Source organism: Camelus bactrianus, chromosome X (assembly GCF_048773025.1).
Source record: "Camelus bactrianus isolate YW-2024 breed Bactrian camel chromosome X, ASM4877302v1, whole genome shotgun sequence".
NCBI classification, from domain to species: domain Eukaryota; kingdom Metazoa; phylum Chordata; class Mammalia; order Artiodactyla; family Camelidae; genus Camelus; species Camelus bactrianus.
The window spans coordinates 42,057,878-42,085,564 of record NC_133575.1 but is presented as its reverse complement, the minus strand read 5'-3'; the positions used below and the strand labels follow the sequence as shown (position 1 = coordinate 42,085,564).

The window sequence follows — 27,687 nt, the reverse complement described above, 5'->3', positions numbered from 1 at the left end:
ACATATATGTATGTGTGTGACATATATAATTTGTATGTCAAAACTTATTGAATTGTACACTTATTTTAAATATATGTATTGCATAATTGCTAGAGGTGAGTAAGAAGGCCAGCTAGAATTGTCATTATGAACCCAGTGCCACCTTGCATAGAGAACCCTGGAGATTGCTCTAAAGCAGTGTTAGATCCCTAAGGAAGTACTTAGTACTCATTTACAGGTTGTATCAGAATTTCTCCTCTTGGAGTCAGTTTCATAGAAAACAAAGGGTATGTTTGCTAAAAATATCATTTGCTATATGTTAGAAATATAGAGTATATAATTGATTCCTTAAAGGACTAAGAACTATAAATGAGTATAATGCTAGCAGGCATATAGACCACTCATCTTCTGGTTTGATAATAACAATCATTTTCCATTTAAGGGTGCGAATACTCTGGTTTTCATTGAACCCTAATTTTAGACTACATCTGAAGAATCTGGTTTTGGTTGCAACTATGTGCTTTGCAGTTATAAAATCAATTTCAATATCAAGCTGGTTGATCTGTCATTATGGAGTCCCCCAAACCTGTAGCTTTGCCAAATTGATATGTATCCTTTAAAGTGTTTTTTGTGTGTGTTATGTGTCCATGCCATTTATGATTGTTAGACTTTAGCTTAAAACCTAGCAGTTGAATGAGAATCCTGCAATCATAGAATTCAGAGCTAGAAGGAACCTTAAAGTTTGTTTATTCCAACTTTTTCCACCCTGCCTCCTACTACCCCCTCATTTACAGAAGCAATGGGGATATCTTAGTTTTATATTGCTGCTGTAACAAATTACCGCAAATTTATTATTTCACAATTCTTTAGGTCAGAAATCCAGACAGGCTTGTTTGGGAATTGTACTCAGGGTCTCACAAGGCCAAAGTCAAGGTACTAGCAGGCCTGGACTCTTACATGAAGGCTCTAGAGGAGAATCTGCTTCTAGGCTTATTCAGATTATTGGCAGAATTCAGTTCTGTAAGGTAATAGGACTGAGGTCCCATTTCCTTGCTGGCCTTCGACTGGGATTTGTTCTTAGTTCCTAGAGGCCACCTGCATTTCTTGGCTCATGGTTCACTCTTTCTTCAGAATCAGTAATGGTGTGTTGAATACTCTTGTGCTTTCAATCTAGCTGACTTCACCTTCTGCATACCTCTTCTGTCTTTAATGGATCATGTGATTATATCGGGCCCACCTAGATAATCCAGGATAATCTATTTTAAATTCAATGGATTAATAACGTTAATTACACATGCACAGTCCCTTTCACCATGTAATGTAACATATTCACAGTCCCAGGGATTAGGGTGTGGGCATTCTTTAGAGGCCATTATTCTGCTTTTCACAGGCCCTGAGAAGTGAAATGACTTGTCTGATGTCATTCAGTTAGCAGCAGGGACTCATTCCAATATACCATATGTTGCCTCTTGCTGACATATACACACTGTTCATGGAAAATAGCATTTCAGCAATCATCACTTCAACACCTATAAATGGGCTCAGTGTTAGTAAAATTGTCCTGCAATTTACTCTTAGGCATAGTTCACAAGTGAGGCTCATAAAACTGCTTAAGAAGCTAAATGTAGCATCTTAATCATGTCTAGGAGTACTAGCCTTACATAAAATAGTGAGCATGCATTTTACTCTGTAGACACATGGCTCAACTTATAATGACAAACTATATTAGTTCTAATACTTTTTCAGAATAACCAAAATATATTGAATGCTTATTATGTGCCAGGAATTTTACATGAATTAATTTCATTTACTCCTCAGACAACCCTGAGAGCTAAATACTACTAATGGATAGTAAAGAGAAACATAGAGAATTAAAACAACTTGCATAAGGTTAAGCCTTATGTGTAAAGTGTAGTAACAATGACTTGAATCCACATAATCTGACTCTGGAATCCACATTATTAACCATTATTCTATACTGAATGGACCCTGGGTACTAGGAAAATACACTGTCAGTGGTCAAAAGCTTTGGAGAATTTCTGTAATTTAAAGCAAATACAATCGGACTGATGGAAAATCAAAGCATGAGAATCCTGAAACCCAACAGAAGCACAAAAGGAGGCTGTTAGAGAAGTAAGTAGCTAGGTGCTCCTGTCAAAAAATGCCTAGGAAAACCCCCAAATCAGAATTTAGTAGTGGATAAAAACAATTGGTGATGGTAATAGAGGAACTTTAGAAATTAATCCAATCCCCTGCTGTGTGCACAAGGAGTAGAGGTCATTGATGTTTGACTCCAGGCTACTGCTGTCAAACAACTTTCTAAATGATGTAAGGGCATCTGTGGGGACCTCTCAGCTTAAGAATAAGACACAAAAAGATTGCAGACATGAGGAAAATGATCTGGATGAGGAAAATCAATCAGCACAGTAGTGAAAATTGTCATCTGGCAAGAGAATGCATTGTCTACCTGCCAAATCAAGGTGGGGGTGGAGGCTAGAGTCCCTAGCCCACTGTAATTATAGTTTCTAAAGTTGGCCTCCCAATGAGTTATGTTTCCTGGTATTCATGCCTTTGTGTAGTTCTCTCCCTTTGTGACTCACTTTAACAGCGTATTTACTTCTGAGTGTAAGAAGGAGCCTTGCAGCTTCTGTCTGGGTTCTTAGAACATGTTCTTTGGATGAAGCTAACCATCATGTAAGAAGCCCAACCACCCTGAGAATACCATTATTTGAGGAATTCCAAGTTAGCCACATAAAGGGGCCAAATAGAGTAAGAGAGAGATACCTGGCCAGGCTTGTTGTTCCAGCCATTCTCAAACTAGGCAACAAGCATGTAACAGAAAAAAAAAAAAAAAAAAGACATAGTGAATGTTCAGTCCAGCCAAGCCTGCAGAATCTAAAGGTTTAAAATCTAAAGTTTAGATGACTCTAGCACCAGCCACTGTCTGACTGTAACCATATGAGACCCTAAGCAACACCCAAGCTGAGCACAATCAATCCACAGAACTGTGGGATAATAATCAACTGCTGATTCAAACCACAGCAATAGATAACTAAAACACCCATACATTCTGAAAGAAAACTTATCTGTCCACACATGCAATCATGATAGAGTGAAGAAACCAAGCAGCTAGTCATAATACTCAAGGGGGAAGTCTGCCAAGGGATATCAAAGCATGAAGCCACACAATTACTGGAAATAGATTTTTCTTCAAAAAATATAGAGAATCAAGAACATGTGAAGAGACCAATCATCTGAAGAAAGCAAACAATCTTAAAGAGAAGCATCGAAATGAACAAAGTGACCCAGGAAGAAAGTGTGGAAAACAAAACAAATATTTTAAATGTTTGTTACTATGCATTGGATCTGTTTTTACTACTACGACTATGACTACGACTACGACTATGACTACAACTACTGGGGAGAATATTTACAATACATATAACAGACAATTGTCTATTATATTTAAAAGGCTCCCAAAACAATAAAAGCAAACTTTATATAACACAATGTATCAGGCATTATTCTAGCACTTTACATTTAGTGTTCAAAGCAACTTTCTGAAGTAGGCACTATTCATATTTTCATTTTTAAAATGAGGAAACAGAGGCATAGAGAAATTTAAAACTTGTCCAAGGTCAAACAGCTATTTAATGGTGGCATAAGGCTTCACATCCAAACGTCATAATCATAACCACTTGGCGCAATACTGCCTCTCAATAATCACAAGAACTCACATTTAAAGAGCATATCATCTACATGCTTTCCATACTTGATCTTGTGTAATTCTAACAGCAAACCTGATAACTCTCATGTTACAGAGAAGAAAACTAGAAATGAGGAAACTGAGGCACAAGTAAACTGCGAGCTAGTAAGGAGAATGGTGGAATTTGAAGCCAGGCCTTCTGATCCTAGAGCTGGTTCTTTCTCCTGACCATTATACTATTTCGACTCTATATTACTTTAAAGCATATGCTTGAACTTTCTCAATTTTACCCTCTGTCTTTAGCCTTCTGAATCTTTCCCTCCATACAGAGCTCTTCTTATACTAGTGGTAGTGGGGAGTGATTTTCCCAATTGTCCTCTCTGCCATTTTCATTCTTCCTTTCCAATTCACTTCCCAAATATTTCAAGTGGGTAGGTGATCTACAATGGCTATCTCTACTTCCTAACATCCCACTATCCCTTGCATTTCTCCTATTTTTTATTTCACACTGTTCTAGAAAGGCAATACAACATTGCAATTAAGATTAAGGAATCTAAAGCTTGCCTACCTAGGTTCAGATCCTCGCTTCACTACTGAATAGCTCTATAACTTTGGGCAAGTTTCTTAACCTCTCCATCTTTATAATGTGGAAGATGTTAATGGTACCGACCTCACAGTGTCTTTGTGAATGGTTAAATATTATATTAATTGAAAGCCCTTAGAAAAGTAACTGGCACAAAGTAAGTTTTCAGTTAATGATAACTATTATTAAGATGATGAAAGTTACTACTGAGTCCAATATTCAAAATCACCATTTTTTCCTTAGTTTTCATTCTCTTTTACTGCTCAAATACTATCATACTTACATTCTGTATTATTTACTAACACCACCTCCAGGACAATGTACCATCTTGCATCTGTTATCATCTACCCTTTTTTGCCTCACTGTGCCCTATCTCCTGTAACCAGTTACAAATCCTCTTAATTCTTCTTTCATAATGTCTTTTTTTAACACCTTTATTGTGGTATGATTCCTGTTCAGCAAACTACACATATTTCAGATGTACAATTTGATGTACACACCAATCATAATGTCTTTTTTTATTGAGATACAATTGACTTATAACATTGTGTAAGCTTAGGGCATATAATGAGTTGATTCAATACATTTATATATTGCAACATGATTACCACCATAGCATTAGCTAACACCTCTATCATGTCACATAATTATCATTTCTTTTTGTAGTGAGAACAATTAAGGTACAGTCTTTCAGCAACACTGGAGTTTATAATACAGTATCGTTGACTATAATCACTATACTGTGCATTTAGATCTCCAGGAATTACTTACCTACTAGCTGCAAGTTTATACTATTAAACAACAGTGCCCCAATTCCTTGACCCCCATAGCCCCTGGTAACCAACATTCTACTCTCTGTTTTAACAAGTATAGTTTGTTTAGAATCCACATATAAGTGACTTCATACAATATTTGTCTTTCTCTGTCTCCCTTATCCTTATCTCACTTAGCATAATGCCCTTATTGTCACAAATGGCAGGATTTTCTTCTTTCTTGTGGCTGAACACTATTCCACCATATGTGTGTGTAGATACACAAATATAATCTCACATCTTTATTCATCCATTGATGGACACTTAGGTTGTTTCTTTGTCTTGGCTATAGTGAATAATGCTGCAATGAACATGGAAGTGCAGATATTGCTTTGATATGCTATTTTCATTTCCTCTGAATATATATCCAGAAGTGGAATTTGGAAGTTAAATTTTTAATTTTTGAGGAACCCCCATACTGTTTTCTATGGAGACTGAACCAATTTACACCCGCATTAACAGTGAACAAGGGTTCCCTTTTCGCCACATCCTCACCAACATTTGTTATCTCTTGTCTTCTTGATAATAGCCATTCTAACCAGTGTGAGGTAATGTCACCTTGTGGATCTGATTTTCATTCCTCTGATAATTAGTGATGTTGAACATCTTTTTATGTACCTGTTGGTTATTTGCATGTCTTATTTGGAAAAAATGTATACTCAGGGTGTTTACCTATTTTTAAATCAAATTGGTTTTTTTTCCTATTGAATTGTATGAGTTCTTTATATATTTTGGTTATTAACCCCTTATCAGATATATGATTTACAAATATTCCCCCCATTCCATAGACTCCCTTTTCATTTTGTTGATTGTTCTTTTGCCATGCAGAGGCTATTTTGTTTGATGTAGTCCCACTTGTGGATTTTTGCTTTTGTTTCTTGTCTTTTGGGTGTCATATTAAAAAAATCATTGCCAAGAACAATGTCAAGGAGGTTCTTTCCTATGTTTTATTCTAGGAGTTTCACAATATCAGGTCTTCTGTTAAAGTCTTTAACCCATTTCAAGTTAATATTTTTGAGTGGTGTAAGACAGGGATCCAATTTCACTTTTATGCATGGGATTATCCAGTTTTCCAAACACCATTTCTTGAAAAGACTATCCTTTCCCCATTGAGTTTTCCTGGCTCTCTTTTCAAATATTAGTTAACTGTACATGCAGAGGTTTATGTCTGGGCTCTCTATTTTGTTCCATTGGACTATGTGTCCTTTTTTATGCCAGCACCATATCATCTTGATTACTACAGCTTTGTAATAGAGTTTGAATTCAGGAAGTGTGGTGCCTCCAGCTTTGTACCTCTTTTTAAGGATTGCTTTGGCTATTTGGGGTCTTTTGTGGTTCCATACAAATGTTACAATTTTTTTCTCTATTTCTATTTTTTAAATGCCCCTGGAATCTTGATAGGGACTACATTGAATCTATAGATTACTTTGGGTAGTTGGACATCTTAACAATATTAATTCTTCTGCTCCATGAACATGAGATATCTTTACAATCATTTTTATTATTTTTTTTAACATTAATTTTTATCTTCAATTTCTTTCATCAAAGTCTTGTATCTTTCATTGTACATATCTTTCACTTTTTGGTAAAATTTATTCCTAATTATTTTATTGTTTTATTTAAAAATGAGGTAACATTGGTTCATAACATTATATGCTTCATGTGTACAAATTATAACTCAACCTCTGTATACACTACAGTGTGCGCACCACCAAAAGTCTGGTTTCCATTTATAACCATATAATAATTGACCCTCTTTACCCTTTTTACCATAATCTACTCCCTTCCCCTCTGGTAACCACCAATCTGTTCTATGTATCTATGTATTTGCTTTTGTTTTGTTTTGTTTCTTCCTTTATTTTGTTTAATACTGCATCTGAGTGAAATCATACACTATTTGCCTTTCTCCATCTGATTTATTTTACTTAGCATAATACCCTCAAAGTCCATCTATGTTGTCACACATGGCAAGATTTCATCTTTTTTATAGCTGAGTAGTATCTCATTGTACATATATACTACATCTTCTTTATCCATTTAGCCATCAATGGACACCTATGTTGTTTCCATGTTGGGGCTATTGTAAATAATGCTGCAATGAACACAGGTGTGCATATATCTTTTTAAATTAGTGTTTTTGTGTTCTTCAGAAAAATTACCAAAAGTGGAATAGCTGAATCATATGGTAGTTCTATTCTTAATTTTTTGAGGAATCTCCATACTTTTTCCATAGAGGTTGCACCAATTATATTCCCACCAAGAGTGAACGAGTGTTCCTTTTTCTCTGTATCCTCTCCAACACTTGATATGTCTTGTATTTTTTATAATGGCTATTCTAACAGACATGAAATGATATCTCAATGTGGTTTTGATTTGCATTTCCCTAATATTAGTGATACTGAACGTCTTTTCATGTGCCCATGGACCATCTGTATGTGTTCTTTGGGAAAACATCTATTAAGCTCCTCCTCCCATTTAAAAAACCTGATTGTTTTTTGTTGTTGTTGAGTTGTATGAGTTCTTTACATATTTTGAGTATTAATCCCTTATCATATATATGATTTGCAAATATCTTCTCCCATTCAGTGGGCTGTCTTTTCATTTTGTTGATGGTTGCCTTTGCTGTGTAGAAGCTTTTTAGTTTCATGTAGTCCCATTTGTTTATTTTTGCTTTTATTTCCCTTGCCTGAGGAGACATATCCAAAAAGATATTGCCAAGAGCTATGTCAAAGAATCTTCTGCCTATGTTTTCTTCTAGGAGTTTTATGGTTTCAGGTCTTGCATTCAAGTCTAATCCATTTTAAGTTAAGTTGTGTGTATGGTCTAAAATAGTAATCTAGTTTCATTCTTTTGTATGTACCTGTCCAGGTTTCCCAACAGCATTTATTGAAGAGACTTTCTCCATTTTATATTCTTGGCACTTTTGCTGTAAATTAGTTGTCCAAATATGAGCATGTTTATTTCTGGGCTTTCAATTCTGTCCCACTGATCTGTGTGCCTGTTTTTCTGCCAATACCCTGCTGTTTTGATTACTAGAGCTTGGTAGTATAATTTGAGATTACACTACAGCTTTGTTCTTTTTTCTTAGGATTGCTTTGGCTATTTGGGGTTTTTTGTAGCTCTATGCAAATTTCAGAATTATTTGTTCTATTTCTGTGAAAATTGTCACTGGATTTTTGATAGGCATTAAAGTGAATCCTGTAGCTTGCTTTATGTAATTATTTATAGTAATGTCTTATTGTCCTATGTATCATAGTCTCAGTGTAAAGTCTCCTCTTCCATTTCCAATTTTATTTGGGTCTTCTCTCTTTTATTTCTTATTCAGTCTAGCTAAAACTTTGTCAATTTAGCTTATCTTTTCAAAAAACCACTCCTTAGTTTCGTTGATCTTTTCTATTGTCTTTCTGGTCTCTGTTTCATTTATTTTCACTCTGATCTTTGTTATTTCTTTCATCCTGCCACTTCTGGGTTTAGTTTGTTCTTCTTTTTCTAGTTCCTTGAGGTGAAAAGTTAGGTTGTTTATTTGAGATCTGTTTTCTTAATATATACATTATTGGTATAAACTTCCCTCTGAGAACTGCTTTTGCAGCATCCCATTGGTTTTTGGATGTTGTGTTTCCATTTTCATTTGTTTCGAAATATTTTTAATTTCCCTTTTGATTTCTTCTTTGACCCACTGGTTGTTCAGCAGTGTGTTGTTAATTTCCACATACTTGTAGATTTTCCTGCTTTCGTATTGTTGTTGATTTCTAGTTTCATACCATTGTGGCTAAAAAAGATACCTGATATGATTTCAATCTTAAATTTGCTAAGACTAGTTTTGTGTACTCTCATAAAATCTATCCTGGAGAATGTTCTATGTGCACTTGAGAAAAGTGTGAGTTCTGCTGCTATTGGACAGAATATTCTATAAATGTCTATTAGGTCCACTTGGTCTAGAATATGGTTCAAGTCCAATGTTTCCTTGTTATTTTTCATGTAGATGATCTCTCTATTCCTGAAAGTGGGGTATTGAAGTCCCTAACTCTTGTTTTTCATACTTTCACTTCCATCACTTCCATTTCCTATATTGGAATCTCTGAAAGCAAGATTCCTTATTTGTAGAGTTTATGGCAAGAACCTAATGGGATAGTTCATGGATTTAATATGAAAATGTACATAAATAATAAGTCTTAAAGATAGTGTGGGACTGGCAAATTAGTTACTAATATGGTTAAAAAAAGCAAAAACTGCAAGAAACAGTGAACTAACTCAAAACAATATAATTCTAATGCCAAATATGTACACAGTAATAGTTTTATCTTTATAAATCATCCATTCAGTAGCTCCTCTTTGGTAACACCAAAATCATCTGGGATTGTATTTATTTCATAATTATGAACTACTCTTCCCTATTAGGCAATGATCTCTTTGAGACCAAGGACTGTATATTATTTAATTTCTGTATCTTCAATGCCCAGCAATAAAATAACTCATACATTACAGGAACTCAGATGTGAAAGAATTAATTGCCACTGCTATCAACCTTGTTCAGGTTCTTATCATTTCATATTTGAGCTACTTGCAATGATTCTTAATTGATTTTCTTACCTCTAAGCTCACCCTTCAAAATTCTTACATATTATTGTCATTAGCATGTTAGCACCCTATTTGAAAACCTTGAATGGGACCCCATTTGCCTATATCAAAAGGCCTTTAACCTGATTTTCAAGGATTTTCACAAATGACTCCAATTTACTTCTCCAATTTTATATCTCATTACACCCTTTATATAAAACATGCTGCAGACTCTCTGATTCATTAATCATCATATTCTAAATAGATCATGTTGTCCCCATATCTACTTGCTACATATGTCCTTATCTCTCCTTTCCACTTTCCTAAATCCTCTCCTCTCTTCAAAGCCTAGCTCAAGTCTCACCTTCAAAGAAGACTTTCTGATGTTCCCAGTATACAATGATCTAAGCCTCTTCTGAATTCCTATACTAATTAATCAGTTATCCTTTTTCCACATGCTGTCTTGTATTATTATCTTTACACATACCCTCTTTCCAATAAGACTTCTAAGTTCCCTGAAAGAAGTCCCTATATCTTGCATATATTGCCCTTTACATAAAAGATGTTAAGTTGGACTAAATTACAGTCCCCAAACCTGCCTTGTGCTCACAACATTTTGGATCACTCTACTCTTCCTGCCAGGAATTACTATTCATTCACCTATGAAAATCTTACCTATTTCTAAGTCTCTATCTCCTCCATTTAGCATTTTCTAACCAACAGAACCCACAATGATCTTTCACTCTCTCCTCTAAATTCATGTGTTATTCACATACATCACCTATACTATACATTTCTCATATCTTGCATTTTATTGTCAGTTGACTGATTAAGCATATATATGCTTAACTCACTGCAGCAGACTGTAAATTCATTAGAGGAATGTCTGTTTCTTATATTTCTTTTTATCTCCAACCAGACCCCAGACATGTTGCAGTAGACACAATTTTTGTTGATAAAATGAACTGCAATGCATCCAATGTGGTACGGAAAATCAAACTCTTGTCTCCAAGAAGCAATCCACCTTAAAAAACCCCTTCAACTCCTCTTCCTACCTCAAACACCCTAAAACCAATGCCCCCAGGGGGAAAAAAACACAAGCAATCTGTCCAAACAAAATACACTGCAGATTCACGAAATGAGTATATATTCTGTGCCATCTTCATTTCCCACAGACTGTAACTATAATTTCTAACAATAAACTCATTAAGAGTATTTATTAAAACAAAAAATTCTAATGGATGCCCTACAAAGTATGTTATATGGATGTTTGACCTGAAACAGGAGGGGAGAAGAAAGATCTATGGTGAAAATCTTACCAATAGTCAGCTTTAATAGTGGCTAGTACATGGGAATAACCAGGTGGGCGTGATTAAATTAAATTCCAGGGGCCAGCTGATGATTGCTTTTACCACCTAGTGTCTCACAATACATTTTAGATCTGTCCCAAGAAGAAATTAGTATTGAGAGTATGAAGTCCTCAATATTCTATCTGCCTCTTTTTCTATATTTTTAGGAAATTATCTCTCATCTCAGCTAGCATGCCATTTCTACAACCCACTCAAGTACTTATTATATCATCAGAAGAACGAATTTCATTTAAACATATGATTTTTAAATTTTGCTGCATTACTAAGTATTATTATATCTTGGGGCCAAATATTTTTTGGAGGTAAGTCATTTTTCTTTTTATAATGTAAGTCTATGGGAAAATAATATTTACTATATCAAATTTTCTCTGAACAGAACTTTTCAGGAATTCTTTTAATGTGTAGAATTGAGAAAGCTCAAACATTTTATTGTAACATTCAACAGAGCTCAAAAACTATTATATTAATCAAACAACATCAGGTCTTATGTAACAAGAAGGCTGGGAACAAAGTTGAAGGAAAGAAAAAAACTAAAAACAGATTACTTGTTAGGATAATAAGATTATATTTGATCTTATATCTTTTAAATTTTTCATCATAGTCATGGAACATTTGTAGGAAAAAAATCGATAAAATTTTTGAAAAGAAGAAATTAAAACCCAGTGCAAGGCAATAGTAATAATAACTTTTATAAAAGTTTTATAAAAGAGTTTAGGACTCCTAGGTCAAATGAATTTGAATTTTAAGGGACTAAGAGATTTTGTAGATGGGATTCATAGAAGTCTCTAAGAAATTATGGAAAACTGGAGGGGTGATGAAGACTGGAGACAGGAAAAATTCTTTTTGTTTGCTTGTTTTTTTTAACAAAGGGGGCAGTAGATTCCAAAACCTGGCTAATAGAAGTGTAGTTCACAGACCTACAGCATTAGCATTAGCATCACTTGGAAGCTTGTTAGAAATGCAGATCTCAGTCCCCGTCCCAGAACAACTGAATTAAAATCTCTATTTTAACAAGATGTGCTGATCATATACACATTAAAGTTTGAGATTAACTAATGTAAACCAGCAAGGATTTGATGAGGAAAAGGCATGTCAAATTAATCTTATTTTGTCTTTTGGTAAGTTTACTTAAATGATAAAGTCAGAGAGTGAGCAGATATAATATAACAATTTCAGGAAAATGATTCACAGTAACAAAATATGAAACAATTTAACTACTTTGCTTTCCTAAAATCCAAAGTAGATGTTCCTCCCTTGTATAACACCATGTGACAGGATCTCATAAGTGCATAACCTTGAACTGTCGGCACCCTTACTCCTAATGAAGCTTGACTGTAAAAGGTAAATTTTTTTAAAAAAAATCATTTAAGAGACACAGTATTTCCATTCACTCATCAGTGTATTCAAAATGTTATTCTTGCATCAAGATGGATCATCAGAAGACTACATTTGGACTACATTACCTTACTCAGTCACTAGGAGAACTGCACTTATTTTCTAACAGTTAATGTTCTGCATACTTAGCTTTTTATCACTAAAGGAACCTTCTCTACATAAAATAATTTTTGCTTTTGCTATAGAATTAGTATCAAACTCATTGTCCATTACATAATACAACTTCTTATAATTGTCTATAGATGGAAGTGTGTAACATAAATGAGTGAAAGACTATATGAAAAAAGCAACTGCTAGATATGTAATCAAATGTTACTATTAACTGAATGATGATACAAATATGCTAACATAATACAAACAGGTAAAAAATAGAAGTATATTTTAAATCTAAAAATATAAACACTTATCAAATTTGCCTTTTGAAATTGATAATTCTCTTGATTTGGAAACAAAAAACTGAAACTCTTTCTCCTACACCAATATGTCAATGTCCACACATACTGACAGGGAAGAAGTAGATATTTAAATGGAAATTTGGGTATTGTTATCAATAAGTAAGTGGGATGAATGAGTGATGACTAATCAAAAGCAGTAAATGCCCATTACACCTGATATTCCAAAGTTGTCTAATTAGAATTTAGTACCACACTATACTGCAGTTCAATTTGTATTTCTTTATTCACATTAGTAATATTAATTGAGAAAGACAAAATAATCTTTTTTCATTATTATAATGTTGGAAATCAGATAACATATTTTTAAAAATTCAATATTTAAAATTTTGAGTGTGTAGTTTAAGTAATCACTTCCATCTCCCAAAATCAATTTCAGCATAAAAAAGTAAGTCAGATTAGTTCTTGCCAAATGAGTTTACCAAATAAATGACTTCACTAAGAACATGTGAATTAAAATTTACATTCATGTAATTACTTATTGCAGTTGTAGAGAGACAGATACAGAGTATTTATATGGGTTGTCATATTCACCAAAGAGGTCAAGTCTTTGAGCTGAGGCAGGGATTTTTTTTCCCTTGGATGACATGAACAAGTTGAATTCTTTCAGCAGTTCAAAAATATCTCTTTAGCACCTGTCATGAATGCTGTACTGCATCGCCCAGATTTCCTCTTCAGGACTGAAATATTTATTTCCAGGTTGTTCTTTAGGAATAATCTAGGCTGAAGAGAGCTACCTCATCCAAAGTTATGCCTCCATCTCAGGACTGCTGGCATCCAATAACTAGTAAATACTGGGCTGTAAGACCTGACTGTCTCACTCTGAGGACAATTCTGAAGGGCTATCCCAGTTTCAGAGCATCGAATGGGGTAAGGTTGAGGCCTTGTGGTGACTTTATATCAGCCCAGCTTCCCTTTACCGAGTCCTGCCTCCTTTCCTTTCCCTCATAGGTGTTGATTCTGAGAGCATCCCTTAATAAATTATCTGCACACTAACCTCTATCTTTAAAGTCTGTTTCCAGGGCAACCCAATCTGTGACAGCATCACATCCAACTAAGCCCCCTAAGCTCCCAGAAGTAGAGGCAGTTACTGTATTGTGCATCAAATTCGCCCAACAAAGCAATAAACTCTGTTGAAGCCACAAAAGACTACCTGGTATACATGAATTATTACTATGTCCATGTTTCATTTTCAGCTATTTAGTACAAAGTGTTTCCTGGTAAATTGCACTATGTTCAAAAGTTCTGTCTTATCAAAATTATCATTGACATTACAAATAAATATGCTTTACTGTGCACTATTACATATATGTCTCTACAACAGAAACACCACAAATAACCCTTTTAAAGCAACCTGCCCAATAAATTATCATCCATATTTTCAACATGGCACACAACATTTCTGGTTAGTTTGCATTTGAAACTTAAGAATACATTTTATAATGACCAAGTGGGGTTCATCCCAGGGACACAAGGCTGGTTCAACATACGCAAATCAATCAATGTAATACATTACATCAACAAGAGAAAGGACAAAAACCACATGATCATCTCAATCGATGCAGGAAAAAGCATTTGATAAAATTCAACACCCATTTATGATAAAAACTCTCGCCAAAGTGGGTATAGAGGGAACATATCTCAACATAATAAAAGCTATATATGACAAACCTACAGCCAGCATAGTACTCAACGGTGAAAAACTCAAAAGCTTCCCACTAAAATCTGGGACAAGACAAGGATGCCCACTATCACCACTCCTATTCAACATAGTCCTGGAAGTCCTAGCCACAGCAATCAGGCAAGAGAGAGAAATAAAAGGGATCCAAATTGGAAAAGAAGAGGTAAAAGTGTCATTATATGCTGATGACATGTTACTATATATAGAAAACCCTAAAAGGTCCACACAAAAGCTACTAGAGCTGACTGAAGAATTCAGCAAGGTATCAGGTTACAAAATTAACGTTCAAAAGATCAGTTGCATTTCTTTACACTAACGATAAATCAACAGAAAAAGAAAGTAAAGAAACAATCCCCTTTAAAATAGCACCCAAAGTAATAAAATATCTGGGAATAAATCTAACCAAGGAGGTGAAAGAATTATACACAGAAAACTATAAACCACTGATGAAGGAAATTAAAGAAGATTTTAAAAAATGGAAAGATATTCCATGCTCTTGGATTGGAAGAATCAATATTGTTAAAATGGTCACACTGCGCAAGGCAATCTACAGATTGAATGCAATCCCTATCAAATTACCCAGGACATATTTCACAGAACTAGAACAAATCATAATACAATTTATAGGGAACCATCAAAGACCTAGAATTGCCAAAGCATTACTGAAGAGAAAGAAAGAGGCTGGAGGAATAACTCTCCCAGACTTCAGACAATACTATAGAGCTACAGTCATCAAGACAGCATGGTATTGGTACCAAAACAGACATATAGACCAATGGAACAGAATAGAGAGCCCAGAAATGAACCCACAAACTTTTGGTCAACTCATCTTTGACAAAGGAGGCAAGAATATACAATGGAATAAAGACAGTCTCTTCAGCAAATGGTGTTGGGAAAACTGGACAGCAGCATGTAAAACAATGAAGCTAGAACACTCCCTTACACCATATACAAAAATCAACTCAAAATGGATTAAAGACTTAAACATAAGACAAGATACAATAAACCTCCTAGAGGAAAACATAGGCAAAACATTATCTGAAATACATTTCAAAAATTTTCTCCTAGAAGAAATAAAAGGAAGAATAAACAAATGGGACCTAATGAAACTTACAAGCTTCTGCACAGCAAAGGAAACCAGAAATAAAACAAGAAGAAAACCTACGGAATGGGAGAAAATTTTTGCAAGTGAAACCGACAAAGGCTTGATCTGCAGAATATATAAGCAGCTCATACGACTTAATAAGAAAAAAATAAACAGCTCAATCCAAAAATGGGCAGAAGACCTAAACAAGCAATTCTCGAAGGAAGAAATACAAATGATCAAAAAGCACATGAAAAAATGCTCAATATCACTAATTATCAGAGAAATGCAAATCAAAACTACAATGAGGTATCACCTCACACCAGTCAGAATGGCCGTCATTCAAAAATCCACAAATAACAAATGCTGGAGAGGCTGTGGGGAAAGGGGAACCCTCCTACACTGCTGGTGGGAATGAAGTTTGGTGCAGCCACTATGGAAAACAGTGTGGAGATTCCTCAAAAGACTAGGAATAGACTTACCATATGACCCAGGAATCCCACTCCTGGGCTTGTATCCAGAAGGAAATCTACTTCAGGATGATACCCGCACCCCAATGTTCATAGCAGCATTATTTACAATAGCCAAGACATGGAAACAGCCTAAATGTCCATCAACAGGTGACTGGATAAAGAAGAAGTGGTATATTTATACAATGGAATACTACTCAGCCATAAAAACCGACAACATAATGCCATTTGCAGCAACATGGATGCTCCTGGAGAATGTCATTCTAAGTGAAGTAAGCCAGAAAGAGAAAGAAAAATACCATATGAGATCGCTCATATGTGGAATCTAAAAAACAAAAACAAAAACAAACAAACAAACAAAAACAAAGCATAAATACAGGACAGAAATAGACTCACAGACAGAGAATACAGACTTGTGGTTACCAGGGGGGTGGAGGGTGGGAAGGGATAGACTGGGATTTCAAAATTGTAGAATAGATAAACAAGATTACACTGTATAGCACAGGGAAATATACACAAAATGTTATGATAACTCACAGAGAAAAAAATGTGCCAATGAGTGTGTATATGTCCATGAATGACTGAAAAATTGTGCTGAACACTGGAATTTGACACAACATTGTAAAATGATTATAAATCAATAAAAAATGTTAAAAAAAAAAGAATACATTTTATACCTCACTCAATAGCCATGCTTTGTAAACCTGTCATCTGCAAAACGATTTGATGCCTGGGCCATCGTTTCCCTTAATATATTAATTATACAACTGCATTTCACAACAGGATAGCTTGTTTTACTCACTTTCCAAAATAAATGCGGTTGAAGTTACAATCCTTTTCTTGAATTCAGTAAGTTTTCTCCACATTGCTTTTTTGTATACTGGCCATAGTTTCTACTTTATTTCATTTCATAATCTACTATTAAGTTGTATTCATTTGACACAGACACACTTTGTTTGCATATTAAACACAGAGTCCTCTCTTTTTTAATTTCCATCACAAAGAAATTCTTTCTCATTTTCTTGAGAAAAAGAATTGCACTCTAGCTTTCATTCTCTCACTTTTGATAAAGTTGTGGCTGCTATAAACATTTATTTTCCTCTTACATTTTCTATAAGAATAATGACACAAAGAAGATGATAAATGACAACTTGACACACAGGATATGGGAGAAAATAAGGCACTGTGGGGAATATGTCAAACTGGAGAATACATGCCCCATATCTCAGGGTGACAACTGCTGGTTGCTCCAACTGATTATTGCTTAGTGGGAATATTGACCAACTGTTTCCAGATTTTTCTTTCAATTTTTCAGAAGTCAAAAATCCAAATTTTTATGTGAAATTGCTAAACGTTGCCAACTAATTGATGCAACACATCTCTGGTCATACCCAGCCTATGGTCCACTCATTTGCAAACTCTTTTCTATGTGACAAATTCCTTTAGAATGTAGTAGTGGGGGAAAAAGTTTGTCAGTCTTGAATTCTGGAAAATTCAGAATTTGTAGAAATTAAACAAGACATTTAAGCAACCAACGAATCAAGGAAAAATCACAAGAGAAATTGAAAAATACTCAGGAATGAATAGAAATGAAAACACAACATACCAAAACTCATGGGATACAGAAAAACCAGGCTAAGGGGGAAATTTACAGCTAAAAAAGTTTACATTACAACAAGAAAAGTCTCAAATCAACAACTAATTTTACAACTTAGGGAATTAGAAAGAGAAGAACTAAACTCAGTGCTAGCAGAAGGAAGGAATAATAAAATTAGAGGAGAAATAAATGAAATAGGAGTAGAAAAAACAACAGGAAATACTCAATGAAACTAAGAGTCGATTTTTTGAAATGACAAACAAAACTGACAAATTTTTAGCTAGATTAACTAAGGAAAAAAGAGAGAAGACTCAAATAAATAAAACCATAAATGAAAGAGGAGATATTACAAATGATGCTACAGATGTTAAAAGGATAAGAGACTACTACAAAAATGTATACATTAACAAATTGGATAACTTAGAAGAAATGCATGAATTCCTAGAAATATATCGTGTACTAATCTGAATCATGAAGAAATAGAAAACCTGACAGTCCTATAACTAAATAGAAAACCTGACAGTCCTATAACTAGTAAAGAGATTGAAGCAGTAATCAATCCCCCCCCCCAAAAAAAACCTCCCAACACTGAAAAACCCAGGATCAGATGGCTTCATTCAAAAATCTTACCAAATACTTAAACAAGCCAGAAAGAGAAAGAAAAATACAATATGAGAACGCTCATATGTGGAATCTTAAAGAAAACAAAAAGAACATAAATACAAAACAGAAGCAGACTCATAGACATAGAATACAAACCTGTGGTTGCCAGTGGGGCGGAGGGTGGGAAGGGATAGACTGGGAATTCAAAATTTGTAGATACTGAAAGGCATATGTAGAATAGATAAACAAGATTATACTGTATAGCCCAGGGAAATATATACAAGATCTTGTGGTAGCTCACAGTGAAAAAAAATGTGACAACGAATATATGTATGTTCTTGTATAACTGAAAATTTGTGCTCTACACTGGAATTTGACACAACATTGTAAAATGACTATAACTCAACAAAAAATGTAAAAAAAAAGAATTAATGCCAATTCTTCTTTAACTCTTGTAAAAAACTGAAGAGGAAGGAACACTTCTATACTTATTTTATGAGGTCAGCAATACAAAAACATGATACATGATACAAAAACAGAAAGACACTACAAGAAAAGAAAACTATAGGCCAATATCACTGATGAATATAGATGCAAAAATACATGACAAAATACTAGCAAACCAAATTTAAGAGTATATTAAAAAGATCATACACCAAGACCAAGTGGGATTTATTCCTAGGATGCAAGAATGGTTTAAAATATAAAAATCAGTAAATATTACATACCACATTAACAGAAAGAAGGATAAAAATCACATGATCATTTCAACAAATGCAGAAAAATCCTTTGAAAAATTCAACACCCTTCATAATAAAAACACTCAACCAGCTAAGAAAAGAAGGAAATGACCTCAACATAATAAAAGCCATATGTGAAAAATCCACAGCAAACCTCATATTCAATGGTGAAAGACTGAAAGTTTTTTCTCTAAGATCAGGAACAAGGCAAGGATGCCTGCTTTAGCCACTTCTGTTAAACACAGTATTGGAAGTCCTAGCCAGAGAAATTAGGCAAGGAAAAGAAAAAAAAGGCATCGAAATTCGAAGGAAAGAAATAAAATTATCTTTGTTCATAGATGATTATGATTTTATATGCAGAAAACCCTGAAGATTCCACAAAAAACCTTTTAAAACTAATAAATGAATTCAGCAAATCAGCAGGATACAAAGTCAACATGCAAAAATCAGTTGCATTTCTATACGTGGACAATAAACAATCTGAAAAGGAAATTAAGAAAACAATCGCATATATAATAGTATAAAAAATGCTTAGGAATTAACTTAACCAAGGAGGTGAAGGACTTGTACAATAAAATCCACAAGATATTTCAAAACAAAATTAGAGAAGACATAAATAAATAGAAAGACATTCCATGTTCATGGACTGGAAAACAAAATTGTTAAAATGCCAACATTACCCAAAGTGATCTACAGATTTAATGCAATCCTTATCAAAACCTCAAAGATGTTTTTTGCAGAAATAGAAAAATTCATCTTGGTTTCATGACTGTATACATGTATCAAAATTCATCAAACTATACATCTGAAATATGTGTAGTTTACTATACAGGAACTATATACCACAATAAAGGTGTTAAAAATTAATCAAAAAAATTAGAAAATACATTTTTCTTTCACTAGAGATACCTCTGGGTCCTTCAATAAAATAAAGATTAAAAGTGTTAAAAAAAAAAAAGAAAAATTCATCTTAAAAGTCATATGCAATCTCAAGGTCTCAAGGGACTCTAAATAGGCAAAACAATTCTGAACAAGAACAATGCTGGAGGACTCACATTACCTGATTTCAAAATTGATAAGAAGAACAGTGTGGGACTGGCATAAAGACAGACATACAGAGCAATGGAACAGAATAGAGAACCCAGAAATAAATTCTCGCATATATGGTCAAATGATTATTGACAAGGGTGCCAAGACCATTCAATGAGGGAAAAGACAGTCTTCTCAACAAATGATGCTGGGAAAACTGGATATTACATGCAAAAGAAAGATGTTGGACCTTTACCTTACATCATGTACAAAAATTAATTCAAATAGATCCATGACCTAAAACTATAAAAACCCTAGAAGAAAACATAGGGGAAAATCTTCATGACATTGGATTTGTTAATAATTTCTTAGATATGAGACCAAAAGAACAGGAACTAAAAGAAAAAACACACAAGTTGAATTTTATGAAAATTTTTAAATATTATATATCAGAAGGCATTGTCAATAGAGAAAAAGACAATCCATAGAATGGGAGAAATATTTGCAGATGATATATATGATAAGGGATTACTATCCAGAATATATAGAGAACTCCTAAAACTCAACAACAACAAAAACAAAACAAAACAAAAAATCCTGATTAAGAAATGGGCAGAGGACTTGAATAGACATTTCTCCAAAGAAGATATACAAATGGCCAAAAATGACATAAAAGATAGTTAATGTGACTAGTCATTAGGGAAATGCAAATCAAAACTACATGATACCACCACACACTCATTAGGGTGGTTACTATTTAAAAAACAAACAAACAAAACAACAAGAGTGAGTGAAGATGTGGAGAAACTGGAACTCTTGTATACTGTTGGTGGGAATGCAAAATAATACATCCACTGTGAAAACAGTAAAAAAGTTCCTCAAAAAATTAAAAACAGAATTACCATATTATCCAGCAGTTCTATTTCTGGGCATATACTCAAAAGAACTCAAAATAAATAAATATTTTTGCACCCATGTTCATAGCCACATTATTCACAATAGCTAAAATGTGGAAGTTTTATCTTCCATCAGTGGATGAATGGATAAGCAAAATATGGTATATACATACAGGGGAATACTCTTAAGCCTTAAAAAGGAACAAAATTCTTACATATGCTATAACGTGGATGAAGCTTGAGGACATTATGCTAAGTGAAATAAGTCAAGCCACAAAAAGACAAATACTGTGTGATTCCACTTAAATGATGTACCCAGAGTAGTAAAATTCATAGAGGCAGAAAGTAGAATGGTGGTTGCCAAGGACTGGGAGATGGGGTTGCGGGGAACAGGAAGTTATTCTTTAATGGGTAAAGAGTTTCTGTTTTGCAAGATGAAAAGAGTTCTGGAGATGGATTGTGGTGATGTTTGCAGAATATGAATGAACTTAATACCACACTGAAGTATATACTTAATGGTTAAGACAGCAAACTTTATGCTATATATATTTTATCACAATTTAAAAAAAACTTGAAAAAAGTTTTATTGGAACACAGCCATCACATTGATTTATGTATTGTTTATGGCTGCTTTTGCACTATAACAACCAAGTTGAGGAGTTGTGACAGGAACTATGTGTTCCACAAATCTAAAATATATACTATCTTGTCCTTAAGAAAAAGTTTGCCAGTCTGAATTAGATGAAGACAGGTGGTATGCCTATGAAATCTGAAGATGACATAAACTGGAGTAGTTAATATACTGTATGATAGAATCAAAGTTCACAAAAATCAGAACTGAAAAAATAGGCTGTAACAATCAGGTTGAAACATAATAGCTTATAAAGTATGTGTGAGATAATAGAAAATATATGTTGGTCTCTGCCCCGGTCCTCAGAACAGAGCTCCTAAAATCCTTGTAATTTCCTAAGTGATTGAAATACTGGGAGCATTCTTAAAATATCCATACTACCCAAAGAAATCTACAGATTTAGTGCAATTCCTATCAAAATACCTATAACATTTCTCACAGAACTAGAACAAAAAAAAAAAATCCTAAAATTTATATGGAAACACAAAAGACCACAAACAGCCAAAGCAATCTTGAGAGAAAAGAGCAAATCTGAAGGTATCATGCTCCCTGACTTTAGCCTATTTTACAAAGCTACAGTAATCAAAACAGTATGGTACTGGCACAAACACAGACACATAGATCTATGCCATAGAATAGAGAGCCCAGAAATAAACACACGCATCTAGGTCAATTAACCTACAACAAATGAGGCAAGACTATACAATGGAGAAAAGACAGTCTATTCAACAATTGGTGCTAGGAAAACTGGACAGCTACATGTAAAAGGATGAAATTAGAACATTTTTCACACACTATACAAAAATAAACTCAAAATGGATTAAAGACCTAAATGTAAGACTGGAAACCATAAAACTCCTAGAAGAAAACATAGGCAGAACACTCTAACATAAATCATAGTAATACTTTTTTTCAATCTGTCTCCTAAGGCAAAGGAAACAAAGCAAAAATAAACAAATGGGACCCAATTAAGTAAACATTTTTGCATACCAAAGGAAACCACAGACAAAACAAAAAGACAGCCTACTGAATAGGAGAAAATATTTGCAAATGGAATGACCAATAAGAGGTGAATATCCAAAATATATAAACAGCTCATCCAACCCAGTATCAACAAAACAAGGACCCAATTTTTTAAAGGGCAGAAAATCTAGAATAGACATTTTTCCAAAGAATATGTTCAGATGGCCAATGGGCACACCAAAAGATGCTCAACATCACTAATCATCAGAGAAATGCAAATCAAACCAGAATGAGCTATCATCTCACACCTGATACAATGGCTATCATCAAAAAGAACACAAATAACGAACGTTGGAGAGAATGTAAATTGGTACAACCACTATGGAAAACAGTATGGAGGTTTCTCAGAAAACTAACATGAGAACTACCATATGATCCAGCAATTCCACTCCTAGGTACATATCCAAAGAAAATAAAAACACTAATTTGAAAAGATACATGCACTCCAATGTTCATAGCAGCATTATTTACAATTGTCAGGATATGGAAGCAACCCAAATGCCCATCAACATATGAATGGGTAAAGAAGATGTGGTGTGTACAATTAGATAGATAGATAATATATATACAGAGAGAGATAATGGACTATTACTCGGCCATAAAAAAGAATGAACTCTTGCCATTTGCAACAATATGGATGGACCTAGAGGGTATTATGTGTAGTGAAACAGGTGAGACAAAGAAAGCCAAACACTTTATGTTATCATTTATACATGGAATCTAAAAACTAAAACAAATGAATGAATATAATAAAACAGAAACAGACTCACAGATACAGAGAACTAAGTAGTGGTTACCAGTGAGGAGAGGTAAGGGGGGAAGGGCAAATAGGGGTAGAGAATTAAGAGGTACAATCAACTATATAAAATAAATAAGCTACAAGGATAACCACAACATGGGGAATATAGTCAATATTTTATAGTAACTATAAATGAAGTACAACCTTTAAAAATTGTGAATTACTATATTGTACATCTGATACTAATATTATAAATCAACTATATTTCAAGTTAAAAATTTAAAAATTAAATAAAATAGTGGTTCTCAGAACTGCCTGGAGAACTAATATGAACTACAGAGGTCCAGACTTATTGCAGTAAGGCAGGGCCTGACCTCTCTTATTTTTACCACATTCCATAGTGATTATTTTTTTATAACAGCTCTACTGAGGTATAATTCACATAGCATACAATTCATCCATTTAGAGTATACAATTCAATGATTTTTATTTTATTCACAGAGTTGTGAAACCATCACACAATCAATTTTAGAACATTTTCATCATGCCGAAAAGAGACCCCATACCCATTAGCAATCACTCCCCATTTCTCCCAAGCTCTCGAAGCCCTAGGCAATCACTAATTTACTTTCTGTCTCTATAAATGCACCTATTCTGGAAATATATAAGTGAAATGATACAATATGTGGTCTTTGTGACTGACTTCTTTCACTTAGCATAATGTTTTTAAGGTTTACCCATGTTATAATACGTATCAGTACTCTGTTTCTTTTTATTGCCAAATAATATTTCATGATAGAAGAATAATACATTTTTTTATCTATTTATTCATCAGTTGACAGACATTTTGATTGTTTCCACATTTGAGTATTAAAAATAATGCTGCTATGAACATTCATATATATGTGTTTATAAGGACATATGTTTCCTCTTTAACTCAGGAGTGGAACTGCTGGATCGTATGGTAACTCTATTTAATGTATTGAGGAACTAACAGGCTGTTTCCAAAGTGGCTTCATCATTTTACATTCCCACCAGCAGTGTATGGGTTACAATTTCTCCACATCTTTGTCAACATCTGTTATTATCTATCATTTTGATTATAGCCATCCTAGTGGGCATGAAGCGGTTTCTCATTGTGGTTGATTTGCATTTCCCTGATGGGTAATGATGTTGAACATATTTTCAAGTGCTTATTCTGCAGTAATTTTGATGAACACTGAAGTTTGAGAATCACTAAGAGGTCTGTAAGTACTTTAAAGTCCTTTTTCACATTAATGATCCCATGAAGATAGAGCCAGAGAGGTATGACACTTGCAGAAGTACACTAGCACATATCTTCCTGTTCCACATGACACTTGACTGCAGATTAACCTAGTCAATTCCTGCTTTATAAAACCCTATCTTATTCCTTTTTCATTTTATTTCTTTTTTAAACTTTCAAGATAAACTTTATAACTGACTTGACTATGGAATGTTTAAATCATTAAGCAAGCAGTTTCATCTTCTAATTAGACCAGCACATTGGCAAATATTGTGCTCTGTGAATATAGACGGAGATACATTTTATATATATACAAAATTCAATGTATATTAATGAAAACCTTAGAAAAGTATCAGTCTTTAGAGAAAAGAAAATCAATTCTCCTGTACCTTTCATGATCCACCAGCAGTTTAGCAATGTTCAGACAGAAGTCTAAAGACATGTCAAGATATAGTATTTCCATGGCAGCTAACAAAAAGAAAAAATGAAATAATCATATGAGTTTCATTTTTGAGGAAGCTTAGATATCTTTAGCAATCTCTCTGTTCAAAATCTATGTTCTAAATGTTCGCCATATACCATGTCTTGCCTAACAATTTACCAGTCTTTTTACATAGTAATAATAACCAATGCTAGAGAGAATACAATGAAACAGGAACACTTCTCTGGATGACAAAGTAACCTGCTACAATCCTTTTGAAAAGCAATTTGGCAATACTACATGCTTAGCATATGCTAAGAACACAGTGGTTAAAAGCCTGGGATCTGAAGTCAGACAGATCTGTATTTGAAACCACTTGCAACTTGTATGGCCATAGGCAAGTTACTCAGTTTTTGTGCACCTTAGTTTTGGCATCTGTAAAATGGGGAATAAATCACTAATCTCAGGGTTATTGAGCTACATGAGATAACATGTGCAAATTACATAGCAAAGCACCTAGCACTCAGTAAGCATTCAATAAATGACAGTTGTTATTATTATTATTCCCTTTACTTCAGTAATTGTTCTTCTGAAGAGCCGCCTGACATAAATGTGGGTAAATGTTTATGAACAAAGATATTAAAAAGTAATGTAGATTATAATAACAATAAAAAGGAAATATACTCTGAGCATCCACTATAGGGCAGTGATAAACTACTATGTAACCATTAAAATTGTTAAGTATGAAATAAAACACAGAAAAAATGAATATGCACTAATACGAAAAATGGTTATAAGATTAGTAAGTAAAAAATTAGAAAACAAGGCTCTCTGTACTATATGGTCACAATTCTGTAAAACAAGCAAATTAAGATAGAAAAAAACTGAAAATAAATAATCACATTTCTAAAAGTGATTCTGTTTAGATTAATTATTTATTCAATAAATAAGTAACGAGTGTAATTCTCTGTGCCAGGAACTGTACTTGGGGCAGGGAATCTAACAGTGGACAAAAACACACACAAATCCCTGTTGTCAAGGAGCTGGTATTCCAGTGAATGGTAGGCTATGGACATTTTTAGTATTTTCCAAAAATTACCTTAATGAGTATGTGCTACTCTTTCATAAAAAATCATATATTTTTTAATTTCTACTTTTTCTACTATAAAAAAATACCAGTGAAGTTCTAATGCCAGCAGTTAGGTTGACCATTCTAAAAGTGATGTATTTTCCCTAGCAAAGAAATGAACAGATTATAAAAAAGTAAGTTTCATCATATTCTTAATACAATGAAAAATAAGATAATTTTATTATTTTAAACTACAGAAAACTTAAATTCATGGAAGTCTCCTAATTTGTAATCTGACATTACAGCTTCATTACTCTATCATGAGTATCTAGATTGAGTAAAGTAAAAACAACCTGAAAATAAAGAATAATTTCACTTTAAACTCTGCTTCTTATCTACATTTTGATTAAAAAAACTGTAATGGGGAATTCTAGTCCAAAATTAATCAACTTCAAACTAGGTGATTCCAATAATCTCCCTGGTCTCCCCATATTATATTACTTTGAGTAGGTTGATGTTTCTTTAATTGGTTATTTGGTTTGTTTATTCCTCTAGTGCAAAAAAAGTGGAGTTGTCTTTCTGGTTCCTATTATTTTTCAGCCTGTGTATACTGAGCTGATACTGTTACCAAGAGATGCAGAATCCTCTATACATTTCAACTTCAGAGGTCTTTTAGTTACTGCTTAAGATTCTAGTCACAGAAAGCTTCAGCAGTACTACATTGGCACTAAATTTAGAGTAATTTCCAAATCTGATTATTATCCTACATTATAAATTGTTATCATGTATTGGATAATCAGTTATTATAGTAACATAATTTTATATAACAAAAATAATGCAGCTTTATAATGTAATTATATCTCTATACAGTAAAAAAAAAAAAAGCAAAGCATGTACACATTTAAAAATTTAGAGTAAATTATTTTTATGACTAAACATAAGTGATATACTATTAAGGGGCCAGTGTGCAAAGAGAGATATTTGTCTCACTTAATTCATCTATATAGTAGAAATAACAACAATAATAGGTAACACTTATTGCACACTAACTATATGCATCAGGCATGGAGCTAAATACTTTACAATACTTTTTCTCATGGAAATCTCAAAACAACACAATGAGGTAGACATTATTATTATATTTCCTTTAAAGATGAAGAAACTGAAACACAGAAAACTTGAGTAACTTGCCAAATAACCCACAGCTGTACATCAGGATGTTTATGTTGTGATTTGTACATTCTAGACCCTTGAGAATTTTGAAAAAATAAACAGCAATGTTTATACAAAAAAGCACAGCATTACAAAGGCTTTTTCTATCATTAGGTTATCTTTCTTTGTTGTGGCAGACAACTTCAGAATGGTTGGGCAGCTGTAATTCTCTGCTAGAATAACAGAAAACTGATAGCTTTTTTATTCAGCTCTTTTTTACTACCTGTTTGCTACTATTCTCTCTTCTTTCTCTTTTTCTTCCTGGCTGACAATCTTCTCCCTTTCCTATGTGATCAATTTCCTTCTCAGTCACCATCAAATTATACCTATTGTTAGTATACTACGAAAGATCTTGTATTCAACAAATTGATGGT

The 27,687-nt window shown here is 33.7% G+C and overlaps 1 protein-coding gene across 1 annotated transcript in view; it reads right to left on the bottom strand.

The window, feature by feature from the left end:
* TEX11 (testis expressed 11) overlaps window positions 1–27,687 on the bottom strand; it is a 299,458-nt gene that overhangs the window by 144,913 nt on the left and 126,858 nt on the right. Inside the window, exon 14 of the mRNA XM_045509206.2 lies at window positions 25,001–25,079. Coding sequence (XP_045365162.2) covers window positions 25,001–25,079 — 79 coding nt within the window. The remainder of the gene's footprint in view (window positions 1–25,000; window positions 25,080–27,687) is intronic.